This window comes from Microplitis mediator, chromosome 8, assembly GCF_029852145.1.
Source record: "Microplitis mediator isolate UGA2020A chromosome 8, iyMicMedi2.1, whole genome shotgun sequence".
NCBI lineage: Eukaryota > Metazoa > Arthropoda > Insecta > Hymenoptera > Braconidae > Microplitis > Microplitis mediator.
Window position 1 is genome coordinate 7,034,174 of NC_079976.1, and position 13,804 is coordinate 7,047,977.

General features: G+C 31.3%; 3 protein-coding genes across 5 annotated transcripts; 1 reads left to right on the forward strand and 2 right to left on the reverse strand.

Moving 5' to 3' along the window:
* Positions 1-27: 27 nt before the first annotated feature.
* On the reverse strand, positions 28-1,068 carry LOC130672794 (threonine aspartase 1-like). The gene has a single exon (XM_057477536.1). It carries the CDS (start codon positions 1,066-1,068, stop codon positions 28-30), a length of 1,041 nt encoding a protein of 346 aa, XP_057333519.1.
* A 2,493-nt stretch (positions 1,069-3,561) lies between these two features.
* On the forward strand, positions 3,562-6,255 carry LOC130672796 (transmembrane emp24 domain-containing protein 2-like). Its single transcript, XM_057477538.1, has 3 exons — positions 3,562-3,777; positions 3,869-4,209; positions 6,006-6,255. Exons 1-3 carry the CDS (start codon positions 3,651-3,653, stop codon positions 6,153-6,155), a joined length of 618 nt encoding a protein of 205 aa, XP_057333521.1. The 5' UTR covers positions 3,562-3,650; the 3' UTR covers positions 6,156-6,255.
* Positions 6,068-10,601, reverse strand: LOC130672793 (KICSTOR complex protein kaptin-like). Of its 3 annotated transcripts, none has more exons than XM_057477534.1 (8): positions 10,419-10,601; positions 10,066-10,285; positions 9,718-9,980; positions 9,421-9,587; positions 8,347-8,513; positions 8,188-8,257; positions 7,824-8,115; positions 6,068-6,593 (listed from the first exon to the last, which is right to left on the reverse strand). In XM_057477534.1, the coding sequence occupies exons 1-8, from the start codon at positions 10,434-10,436 to the stop codon at positions 6,504-6,506; spliced, it is 1,287 nt and encodes a 428-aa protein (XP_057333517.1). In that variant the 5' UTR covers positions 10,437-10,601; the 3' UTR covers positions 6,068-6,503. The 3 variants fall into 3 exon arrangements, with proteins under 3 accessions (XP_057333517.1, XP_057333518.1, XP_057333516.1); XM_057477535.1 differs by having other exon boundaries at positions 8,188-8,260; positions 10,066-10,302; positions 10,419-10,600; XM_057477533.1 differs by having other exon boundaries at positions 8,188-8,260; positions 10,419-10,599.
* Between the last annotated feature and the right edge of the window lie 3,203 nt (positions 10,602-13,804).

The window sequence follows — 13,804 nt, forward strand, 5'->3', positions numbered from 1 at the left end:
TCCTCGAATTTCCATAAAAAAATATCCTTACAATCTAAAACATATACCCTCGACAACGGCTTTTTTACCAACAAGTTCATCGTCCAACGAAGAAACACAACTCTTTGGTGTCGCGTCATGTGAGCTCATGTGTCCCAGTATCATTGAATTTGTGGAATGTGTCCATAGCAAATCACCAGTAGCCTCATCACTAGAATATCTCAGCGCAATAGCGCCGCCTAATTTTGATTCAAGCCCATCAAGAAATTCCGATTCCAAAAAACTATTTTTCATGGTATCGTGTAGCCTCGGAACGTGATCAGCAGCTCCAGTAATAGCCTCAGCAATCGTCCTAGCCAACGTAGTCCTTATCAGATGTTCTCCACATCCACTAGTGCTGGCAGCAACTGAACAAGCGCCATTGTGTGCCCATACACCGCAGCCCCACATTCCCGCCTGTCCAACTCGACCCGGATATTTTAAAATAATTCCTCCGCTAGAACAAGCAGCAGCAACATTTCCATAAGCATCAACACAAACAGCTCCCACAGTGTCCATTCTACGCTTTGATATTTTACTCGTGTCTTTGTCATCTAGCTTACGTTTATAATGATGGTAAATTTTTCTAGCTTTTGTGGAAATTAATTCCTCTGCTGGTAAAGTTGCGATGCCCATTTCTGATGCCCATACTTGGGCTCCAGGTCCAACTAGAACACTGGGTGGTACTCTGCCATAACTTATCTTACTGCTTTGATGCTCGCATAGACGTTTTGCTAAACATACTGGATTTTTTATACCACTTACAGCTCCCACTGCTCCAAATAATAATTTATTACCGTCCATGACACTCGCGTCGCACTCTACGTCACCATTCAAAGTCAAATTCGACCCGAAACCAGCATTGGTCAGTGATGAATCCTCTAGAATCATTGTTGCTTCAACTACCGCGTCCAGAGAACGTCCGCCGTCTTTCAAACACTCGATGCCTATTTTACAGGCGTCTCGGCACAATTTTTGATACTTTTTTTTCAATGACTCGGAATGATGTCCTGCTCCAACGTGGACGGCTATAAATCCGTTACTCGTCATTTATAACTAATTTTATTATTGTATTTTAAAAAATATATAGTTTTTTTTTGTTTTTCACAGTCGTTTGTTTATGTTTTGGGCTCAGCTGACCCTTATCACGTGACCTTTGGGCTCGTCTTCATTTACGGAAAACTCCTCTTCAAAGCAGACGACATTTGAAATTTTTTTTTATCATTATGCAGTCATTAGGTCAAGGAAATTTATAAATAGTCATTGATATTTATAAATATGTGTGATTTATATAAATTATGACCAAGCTATGATTTTTATAAGTTTGAATTTTTTTTTTTACCGCCAAATTTAAAACGTGCGCAGAAGGGGTAGAGTTGGTTTTGCGCATGCGCAGATGACTGGAATGAGTGGTCACTATCTTGGGAATTGAGGAAAATGTTGAATTCAAGAATTTTTATCACTGATCTCTATATAACGTTATATAGAGATTAGTGATTTTTATGGAATTTATAAAGATTTTTATAGAATTAAGGGCTGGGATTTTTCCCCATCCAGATCGTGGTTGTGACCAAGATAGCCGTCTAAAAAAATTCATAGAAAATCTACAGAAATTCCATAGAAAAACAGAACTTTTCACCATCTAAGAAAATCTATAAAAAATCAGGACATGCCAACGTAGAAGAAAATCTATAAAAAATTTTTAGTTCGTTCAAACTTTTTGGACGGATGTCTATGACACAGATCCCGATTCTGGTTTTTTTACATCAAGTTTCAATTTTTGATTTTAAATTTTGATCATCTAGAGAGTTCTCATCGAAGTCAATTTTTGATCTCACGTATACGTGAAACATCTGCTTTATTTTGACTATTAGTTGAGCTCAACTGACTATTTGTTTCAACGACATCGATTATTTTTATTTATTTCAGTTCAAATATTTACAATTCTGTTACTCATTATTTTCTATAAATGGTATTTTGATTTGTTTTACATTTTAGAATTTTTTTTTCGATCATGGGTGCATTCCGAAACGCGCTGCGAGCAGCTGTAGCGTATATTCGAAAAATTAATTATTTGAAATTGGAGAAAACTAAAAATCGTATGTTAAAATAAATGGGCGGCAGAATATGATAGAAAATATTTAAAAAATAAAAAAAAAACACTTGAGTGTTTGAACAAACCTTGGTGGGGAAATAATATGCAGAAGGGTGTCCTAATACACTTGGAGATTTAATTTAAATTGCTCCAAGTGCATTGCAGCTAAAAAACGTCACTTAACTGCTATTTCCCACCAGACGATGCCAGATGATTTTACTCAGGAACTTGGAAGTTATCAGCATCAGCAACTCGCAACACTGTACACTAGCACTGAACATTCAACACTTAACGACACTACAGACACTTTGCACAATTTAAATTTTACAAACACTGGACATTTTAATTAAACAATTACTATGAGCAATAAATTTTATGGATAATTCCGCGAATTAACTGCAATACTGTGTTTCAATTTAAACGTAAAGAAGGATCTGGACTACTACTGCCATTGTCGATGATACTGACTGTCGCTATTGGACCGCCAGTTGATACAAAACAATCGACTTTGCAATCATTCGACCCCCCCACTTCGGCAAAAATTTGAACGTTGAACACAGCAACACGCAGTAGCGCCAACTTGGCGCGAAATTTCAAAATTGAAATTTAATAATTTCATTAAAATTTATTTGTGTCAATATTATATGAATTAGACTAAAAAATATACTCGAAATTTTTTAATTTTCATCAATAATTTATTAATTATTCTTACTATTTACGCGGTAAATTTAAATATTGGAAAAATAACTTATTAGAAATGGAAGAAAAATTAAAAATCGTAAATTAAAATAAAATGACGGCAGAATATGATAGAAATTATTAAAATATTAAAAAAAAAAAAAAAACACGCAAGTGTTTCGTGCAAAAATCGTGCTGCTACTGTGCCGTACTTGCACGCCCTGGTAGAAATTTTTCGAAATTTTCTCTGAAAAACTCAGTTCTAAAATTCTAAAGACTTTTTCAGAATTTTTCAGAGAAAAGTCAGAAAAATTTCCACCAGGGCGGTCTGCTGCAGCACATTTCGGAATCCACCCAATATTTCGTTTCGTAAATTTTTACTGCTACAAACTTTAATGGCCAGTTTTTCAAACCGAGTTTATTTTTAACCGGTTTTTAATTATCATTGCTGGTATATCTATATATTATTAATACATAGATATACTAGCAATATCAATTAAAACGCGGATAAAAATAAACTCGGTTTGAAAAACTGGCCGTAAGTTTTAAACTTTTAGTTTATTCATCGATATTTTTTTTTAAGAATTTTTTTACTCGACAACTTTTTGCATATCGAATATTTTGCATCGAACGAATTTCTTTTGGACAATGGCTCTGGCCCCCATATCTGCTACACTCGCGCTCATTCGCTAGTAATAACAATAAATATTTCCAGAAACTAATGATGAAAAATTCCCTAGATTTTTATTACGAATCACGCCGGCACTACGTACGTGGCACTAGAAGTAGACATAAAATTTTGTAATAATCAACGTTGACAGATACGTGTAAAGAATAAAGTTTATTTAAAAATATAAAAATGATATTATTATTTAATTTATTGTTGGTATTTTGTAGTATTTGCAGTATAAATGCTTATACTGTAACTGTAGATGCACATGCAGAAGAATGTTTCTTTGAAAAAATTGACAAGGATACGAAAATGGGTTAGTTATTTTATTTATTTTTTTTTTCTCATTGTTAAGATTTTTACTTATTTTGAATAGTTAATAATTATATTTATTTTATTCCTCGTAGGAGTGACATTTGAAGTCGCTGAAGGTGGGTTTTTAGATATAGACATTAAGATTTTTGGTCCAGATGGAAAAATTATTCATGAAGGCGAGCAAGAAGGAAGTGGCAAATATACATTTGCTGCTAACGTCGATGGACGATATACTTATTGCTTTAGTAATAAAAAGAGCACAATGACACCTAAAAATGTCATGTTCAATATCGATGTTCATCAACCCACTAAAAACAAAGATGAAAATGTTCCAACTGATGACGATTCTGTCAATCATCGTAAATTGGAGGACATGATTACTGACTTGGGCAATGGGTTACGTGATGTCCGAAATGAACAAGAGTACATGGCGGTATGTCTTGGTATTATTTTTAAAGTAGTTGTCGGGTGACGAGCATAGTGTCAGAAAATTTGAAAATTTTTATGATCCTGAAGATAGCAGACAATTAGTAATGTTCGGATTTTTTTTTTCACCACATCAACTACAAAAAAACGAAAACTAAAAATATGCACATGTAGAAAATTAAAAAAACTACAGATGCAATTTTTTCATATATTTTTTTTTTTTATGGTTTATCGTCTAAAAAAAAAATCCAAAAATTATTAGACGTCTGCTAACTTCAGTATCAAATTTTTTATACTTATTAAGGGCATTGAGATACGATTGCCATTAAAATTTGCACTCGATTGACCATCTCTAATTCGAGATATTTATAATCAAAGTTCGGATCGTTAACATTGCGAGCAATGAGGAGTATGCGTTTCAAGCCGCGTTCGTGATTCTGATAAAAATACTGACAGAAAATTAATGAATTTATCCTGAATTTAAAAAAAAAGTATTCACCACCTGATTCTTGAGATAGGGTAGAAATACCGTTTTTTGACACTTTAAGGCCAGTTTTGGCCACTTAGAAATTTTAAATAAAGAATTTGTAAAATTCGCGATGACATAATCAATTTTTTAAATGTGTTCGAAGATACTTTTATCACACTATTACAATAGAATTTTTTAAAAGTACTTTTTCATTAACTGGGGTTCGCACTTTTTTCTCTATTACACTCAAGTCCATGAACGGTACTATCTTTGTTGCACTTATACAGTAAATGGAAACTTTGGCCGAGTTTTTCTCTTAATCAAACGAATATTATGAAACTATTAAAGCGCACTTCGCTAGATTAGACAGTAATGCATCAAAGTGAGGTCTGTGTTTTGTATTGAGAGATTTTTTCTCTTAATAGCTCGACTGGTAGAGCACTCGGCGCGAAACCGACACGGTCTGGGTTCGATTCCCAGTTCGGGCTATCTATATTTTTCTCAATTTATCTATAAATTGTTTTATTGAGAAGATTAATTGTAAGATTAGGTTCCACTTTATTGGTGGAAAATAAAGCAGTGGCCGCAAATGGTACTTCTACCCCATAGCAACGCAAAGTTTAACAATAAATAAAAAAATATACATGTCGGTTAATTGAACAGAAACAATCTGACAACACTGTACGCGAGTATGAATAGTAGTATTTGCGGTTTTTATACCAGACATGCATGCGTTAGAAAAGAAAATGGCTCAGATGTAACTGAGTTAAATCTGAGATAATACTGAGTATAATCGAGATGTATGTGGTCATTATCTAGGATTGTATAATCTAAGATGTAACTGAGTTACATATGAGATGTAACTGAGTTAAATCCGAAATAGAACTGAGTATAATCCAGATGTAAGTGATTACTATCCGATTTTTTTTTTACCTCAGATGTAACTGAGTATAATCCAGGATAATAGTCAGTACCATCTTGTTCTTTCCGTGTACTTAGTACTCTATACAGTAAATGGTAGAGCATATCCCTGGTGGAAATTTTTCGGAATTTTCTCTGAAAAACTCAGTTCTAGACTTTTTCAGAGTTTTTCCAGAGAAAACTCCGAAAAATTTCCACCAGGGATGCGACGTTGTCAGATTATAATTTAAGAAAATGTTAACAGTATTTGTGTATACATATATATGAGCAGTACTCACTGGTACAGTATCAAACAAAACCAATGTCTCGTTTTAATTGATAACTTTTTGACAATATTGCAGCAGGGCAACTACCTTAAATAATGTATATAATTATCTTTAAAAAAATATATACAAATTTTCATATTATTACAGGTACGTGATCGTAATCATCGTGCTATCAATGAAAGCACTAATTTCCGAGTGGTATTGTGGTCGATTTTCGAAGCTACTGTATTAGCTGCCATGACTGTTGGTCAAATATTTTATCTCAAACGTTTCTTTGAAGTGAGAAGGGTTGTATAATAAATATAAAAGAACAATTTGTATAAAAAACCAAATAATTGTTACAATAGCGCGATAAAATTTCAAACTTTTAATAAAATGATTTATAAATTTGTGAATATTAATGATTTCTCAATTTGATACTTTACTTTTATATTCTAATATTTATTACTTATATTTTTTCTTTTTTTAATTTAATTATTAAAAGTGTATTATTATCAAAAATATATATTAAATTTATTTGTCCTCTGTTAGTTATAATTTTCGATTGGGTTTAATTTTTCAATTATAATCTCAAACATTTTCGATGAGTTTATCATGTTTCAACCCATTAAATTTATTTGAAGATTAAAAAATTTGTTTATTTATTTATTTATTATCCGTCATTATTTGAGTACTAGATTTCATGAGTTTTTCGAATCGTTTTCTCCACAAGTCAGCCACTTCTTTTGGTTCATGCTAAAACATAATAGATAATTTTTTTTTCATGATACAAGCATCGAAATTTGAAGTTTCAGTGTCTCTACAGCCCGTCGAAACAAACTAATTTCAAGCTGATGCTGCAAACAACTGCTGGCGAATTCGTAATTCAGAAATACCTTCATACAGCGGGCAGAAACATGCGTGTTTCTTTCCTTGGGAAGAAACACAATTGTTTCTGCCCGGTGTCAGTTATATTTAATGTTCATTTGCAGCCTTATTACTCTCATTTGTTTACTTGTCACTTCAGTTTACTCATTTCATTTTTTAAGTGACAGTTTTAATTAACCAAATAAAATTAATAAAAAATGAGTGAAAATAATATTTTTGTCTTATTTACTATTTAATAAGTGACTGTAAATCACATATTTCTCATTCTCTAACAGTTCTCCGCACCATCGGCTTGAAATTAACTTGTTTCTTACTGGCTGCTGACACTGAATCTTAAAGCTCTGATGCAGGTAATCATGAAAAATATAGTGTGTGACTCAGGATAAAACGCGATTTCAGACTGCGGGTGATGTCAGCCTTCGTCTGCGGCTCGGGCAGCCAACCTCACCCTAGTCTGAAATCGTCTTGTTTCATCCTTTGTCACACAATATACTATTTCATGATACCAGCATCGAAACTTGAAGTTTCAGTGTCTACAGTCAAGAAAAACAGGATAATTTCAGTCCAATGCCGCGAATGAATATTAACAAACTCGTATATTGTGAATGCTTCAGTCAGTGGGCAGAAACAAACTTGTTTCGTCCCTTGGGAACAAACAAATAAAGTTCCTGCCCGCTGACTGAAGGCCTTCGCAATTTAAACTCTGATACTTGTCATTTGTTTAATAGTAATTTCAGACCATTAATTTTATTTACGTAAATGACAGTTCTGTGATCAAGTTTTATAAAAATTATTGTGAATAATAAATAGCATTTATAATTTCTGCTTAATTATAAATTCAAATGACAATTTACGCTTACGCTAATAGTTGATGACACCATTGGTCTTAAATTAACTTGTTTCTAACTGGCTGCTGACACAGAAACTTTAAGTTCCAATGCAGGTAATCATGAAAAATATTGTGTGTAACTCAGGATAAAACACGATTTCAGACTGCGGGTGATGTCAGCCAACTTCACCCTGGTCTGAAATCGTTTTGTTTCATCCCTTGTCACACAATATACTGTTTATTCTTTGTAAAAAAAGAGCAATAAATACCTGTAAGAAATATACTCCTCGTTGCGTCAACACAACTAATTCTTTAAGGCCATCCCCAGTTAAATCTAAATAACACATTGAGTGAACTGGTGAATCAAATTTTTTTCTATCCATTAGAATCCATTTACTTTTATCGTATATGTAGATCAATATTTCATGGCTATAAGTTCCTAATAATATTTCATTATTTCCATCCATATTGATGTCAGCAACGCAAGATGATAAAATACAATCTGTATTATCTCCTGTTTGTAAAACTACTTCTTTTTTCATACCATACCGTAAAATATCTCTACAAAATAATTACTTACATAATATTCAATAATCTTATCATTAAATTCATTTGATCTTGAAATTAACTTACGTAAATACTATCGATGGATCCAGTGCATTAACAATTAAAATATTTAAATTTGGCTGAGTATTCACGTCATCTTCTGTACCAATGTCCATAAAATGAATATTTATTTATTAAAATAAATATTTAATACACATGGTAACATAATTTAAATAAAAGCTATACCTTTAGTAAACATTTGACTGGATAAATTATTACGCTGAGAAAAAATTTGTATCCTCGATACAGGTCTATCGTAACGAAGCATCCATTCTTTTAGTTTCTTTTTATTTTCTACATCAACTAAGGTGACTTTTACTAGACCACATTCACACGATACTGCAGTTAATCTCCTAAAATTAAAATTTTAATATAAATATTTATTTCTTACATTTAAAAACATCCATATCAAAAAAATCCACAGGGGAATCCAGTCTAGATTCCTATGTGGGTTCACACATGGCGTTTTCGGATGGATTCCTGTATGGTTTCCTATAGGAATATTAATCTGTTGTTTTATTTATACACGCGTATCAATATACGATAGACATGGAAATCCAGGTACCCCAGATTTTATAGAAATGATATAGAGGTACCGTCACTTATTATCCGAAGACAAAATATCCACGACAAAATATCTTATAATATAAATACTTTTCATATAAATAGTAAGCTATCCTTTTATCAGAAATGTTTAATATATTTGCACATAAAATTTGAGTGTGTGATATTAAAAATAGATCAACACATATGCTTGAAATCGTAATGTGCCCTTTTTTCACAAATTAATTATTTTTTCACTTAGAATATATTTTTCTGAATAAGATTTATCGACAGGATATTTTGTCACGAATTTTTGTCTCTTGAATATTTAGTCCGGGGATATTTTGTCTATCGGATAATTTGTATTCGGATATTTTATCGCGGATATTTTGTCGGGGATATTTTATCCGCGAACTACAAGTCGTGCTACCGATATAGAAACCCAGATCCCTGCATGAATTTCTCACAAAGAAATCCATGTATCCAAGTTCCTACATGGGAATCCAGGTACCCATAGTTTCCTATATAAATTTCCCATATGGGAATCCAGATACCTATGGTTTCTTATACAAATTCATACACTCCTATATTAATTCCTATGGATTCTTACATAAATCCATGCTTTTCTATATGGATTCCTATGGGTTCCCATGCAGCCCTACATGGATTTTTTTGATAGGGATGTCTTTGGCCTAACAATTTATGTTGATATAAAACCTTTTATTATTATTGTAGTAATAAACATTAATCCACAAAACAATAGTTTGTAAATTAACTAATTCCGGAAAATATTTATCTAATGGAAATTCTGTATATCCATGATTCAATTTATCTTCACGAATCATATGCAACTGATTATCACTACCAGAAATCAGCCAGACAACCTGTTGAGTCGATTAATAAACAATAAGAAACATGACAAAAAACAGCGGGAGGTTTTGGAGTTGGCCCACAGAGTCAAGCGTTTTTCAGATTTTTAAAAACTAGTAAGCATAAAATTAAATAAATACAAGCCTCTTGACCAATTTCTTCATCTTGTATAGTAGTATGATACAATAAATATGGCGTATAAGTCAATTCAACAGTAAGACAATTCTGAGCAATTGTTTCAATAGAAGTTTCGCTATTCTCCCCATCGCCGGTACTTTCAGAATAAATATTTAAATATCTTTCTATACTGCCTTCATTACTAGGTTTTATGATTGTTATTCCTATGACGAATTCTTCATCAGAATGATGCTTATTATAAGCGTCAACAGAAATTATTTCGGCACCACCTAGAAATTTTATATTCATTAAAATAAAAATATTTACGAGCCGCTACATTGCTTGTAAATTTGAAAATATGCAAACATTATTTACTTGGTATGTAAGTAAAAAGTAATTCTTTAACTAATGGTCGAAGAATTTTAGTGTTGTTCTGTTGATACCCGCAAGAAAATATTTTCCTTTTTAATGAAGCGACTAATATTTTATTTGTGCCATAAGGCGAACATAATTTTGACATTGAGTAAACGTTGCCTTGCGAAGTTAAAGGAAACCAATGGATATTTATCATTGTCCCCAACTTTTTTTCGATACTCTGTAACGTTAAAAATACTAATCATTGTTATTTTTATTACTTGTGCTGAAGTAATTGTTTGTATTTTAAATTATACTCATTTGATAAGTTTTTTATTGTTTTTTTTTTCTACAATAATATTGAATCTGCTTACTTGGATTTGTTCAGTCATAGTTAAAAAATTTCATTAACGTGTCAACGTTTATTTTAGTAGTAAAGCAACAAAATAATATGACCGACGGCATAATATTTTGTTTTCAAGTGAATAACAAACTCGTTTATTTTTTTTAATAATGGAAATGTGAGAAAAAAAAATAGCGATAACGATAAGTTGTTATGTCCTTAATGCATCAGGTGTCTCCATCTGTTAATTAGAGTAAATTCCGAAATGCGCCGCGAGCAGCTGTAGCGTGCCGCTATTTTGTTTGATTTACGATTTTTAATTTTTCTTCCGTTTCTAATAAGTTATTTTTCGAATATTTAAATTTACCGCGCAAATAAAAAGAATAATTAATAAATTATTGATGAAAATAAAAAATTTCGAGTATACTTTGAGTCTAATTAATATTATTATTGACACAAATAAATTTTAATAAAATTAGTAAATTTCAATTTTGAAATTTCGCGCCAAGGTGGCGCTACTGCACGTTGCTGTGCGCAACGTTCAAATGTTTGCAAAAGTGGGGGTGAGAGAATGAATTGCAAACTCGATTGCTTTGTAGCAACTGACGGTCCACTAGCGGCAGTCAGTATCATCGACAATGGCAGTAGTAGTCCAGATCCTTCTTTACGTTTAAATTGAAACACAGTATTGCAGTTAATTCGCGGAATTATCCATAAAATTTATTGCTCATAGTAAATGTTTAGTTAAAATGTGCAGTGTTTGTAAAATTTAAATTGTGCAAAGTGTATGTGGTGTAGTTAAGTGTTGAGTGTTCAGTGCTAGTGTAAAGTGTCGCGAATTGCTGATGCAGATAACTTCCAAGTTCCTGAACAAAATCATCTGGCATCGTCTGGTGGGAAATAGCAGTTAAGTGACGTTTTTTAGCTGCAATGCACTTGGAGCAATTTAAATTAAATCTCCAAGTGTATTAGGACACCCTTCTGCATATTATTTCCCCACCAAGGTTTGTTCAAACACTCAAGTGTTTTTTTTTAATTTTTTAAATATTTTCTATCATATTCTGCCGCCCATTTGTTTTAGCATACGATTTTTAGTTTTCTCCAATTTCTAATAATTTATTCCATGATAATTAAATATAGAATAATTATAGAGAAATACACTTCTGATAGTCCAGAATATTCATGAGTCTGAATGTAGCAGACCCCTGATTAAAAGAAACGATTCGAAACGATTTGCAGTGTTAAACTCTCATAAGAAGGGCGATTCAAAAGTATTCAACGTATTCAAAAGCATTAAAAAGTATTAAAACTTTAATTTTTCTAATCGCTTCAAATCGTTTCTTTTAATAAGGGACATCAGACAAATTTGAAATTATGAATAAATAGAGCAAATAATTAATAAAATAAAATTTTAAAAATATGCGCATTTGAAAAATTATACAATTAATAAGTACATTTTTTCTAATTATTATTTTTTAAATTATTTACTCGATTTATTTATAATTTAAAATTTGTCTGATGTCTGCTACATTCAGACATGAATATTTAACTGACAGATTATATCCGAGTGCAGGAAAATAGAATATGAATAATATAAGTAATAAGTAAAGTCGTAGAATGGATAAGTAAAGAACCTACACACAAAAAAAGGAATTCTTGGGTCAAGAAGAAAATCGTTTCCAAAAATAAATTCTTAAATTAAAATATCCTCTTTTCTTGTTTGAAAAAATTTTCTCTTGGTAAAAAAATTTTTTTTTTTTAATTAGAGTATATAAAGCTCTTCAATAAAGAAATTCAATTTTGATTTAAAAATATAAATTTTTGCTTTAAATGTTTTTAGTTTCTCCGAACAAGAAAACAACTTGGTTGGCTCAAGAAAATTTAGCTCTTGGTTTTAGAAGATACCAACTCATTCTAAAAACATCGTTCTCTCGAATGTAGTCGATATCGATTCATTTCGATACATCGAGTTTTTAAACGGAGGCACATTTAACTTACTCCAAGTAAAAATTAATTTATTTAAAGATTTGATAACATTTAGTTCAAAATAAATGTAGACTTTATCTGAAAACAATTAATTTTAGATTAAAAAAATAAAAAACTCATTTTAAAACTAAATTATACATTAACGTAAAATAAAAAATACTTTTATTTTAAAATACAATAATTCAGTTCAATTTTAAATTAATTGTTTTTATTAAAAATTCAATTTTCAGAGTATATACAATTAATCATCAAAATATATTTTGATTCTTTATTACAATAAAAAATTTTTTTTTTGTTACAAAAATAAATGAAAGGTTAGGTTATTTATCCTGGCTCCATCGACAGCATCAACTGCATGATATATACCACACTAAAAAGGAAACAATTTTATATAAATTTAGGATCAGAAATGATAACAAACTTGAGTATCTGATATGATTAAAAACAGCATAAATAATAATTAACTTACTTTTTTGTGATTGAAACGACACCATTTAACTTAACGTGAATCAGGAAAAACACCAGATATAATGACTAATAACTACAATAACTTACATTTTTACCGAACACTTCAATTCAAAACAATTTATGTATATGAATTAGTTAATTGTATAATTAATAAACTAATACTATTAGAATATTGGTGTGTAATATACATATAATTGCACATATGCGGCGCCAGCGCTGAACAGACTCGTTTCATTTTTTTGGGATCTTCGGGCGTCTACGTGCATACACAAAGTAGTGTCCGAAGTAGAGAAGCTGCATAGACTCGAGTGCTCCTGTTATCCGAATGCTGCTATGGAAAAAAACCAAGAGCTTGATTTTCTTGACTTGAATTTTTTTTATTTTTGTTTCAAGCAATAGCCACTAGTTGGTTTAAGAAATCTGACTCCTTACGTAGAGAAGTTAAATTTCATAGAATAAAATATTCAATATACATGAATGAAGAAATTCAAAATATTAATTCAAAAAACAATTTACTTTCTTTAAATATTTTTTCTTTTTGAACTAAAATCATATATTTTTAACTTAAAACTTTAACCCATTTGGGTCGAAAACATAACTTTTTGAATCAAAATAATCAAAATTAAGAGAAAATTTTCTTCAACCAAGATTTATTCCATTTTCCTAAATATTCTCTTGACTCAAGATAATTCTCTTTGAACCAAGATAACCTTTCGATCAGTGTAGATGTGTCAACTTATATCTGGTACTTGTATTATTAGTAGAAAATATAAATGTATAGGGTAAGAGCACCAGTACCCAGCCCCAAACCAGTAGCCAGCCACCTCATGTTAAATTATATCTATATAAATTATGAGCCAATGTTAAAGTATATGACCGGCTGGCTACTGGTTAAAGGCTGGGTACTGGTGCTCTTACCCTAATTACATATATTTGGTAAAGAATCTCTCAATTTCACACTTT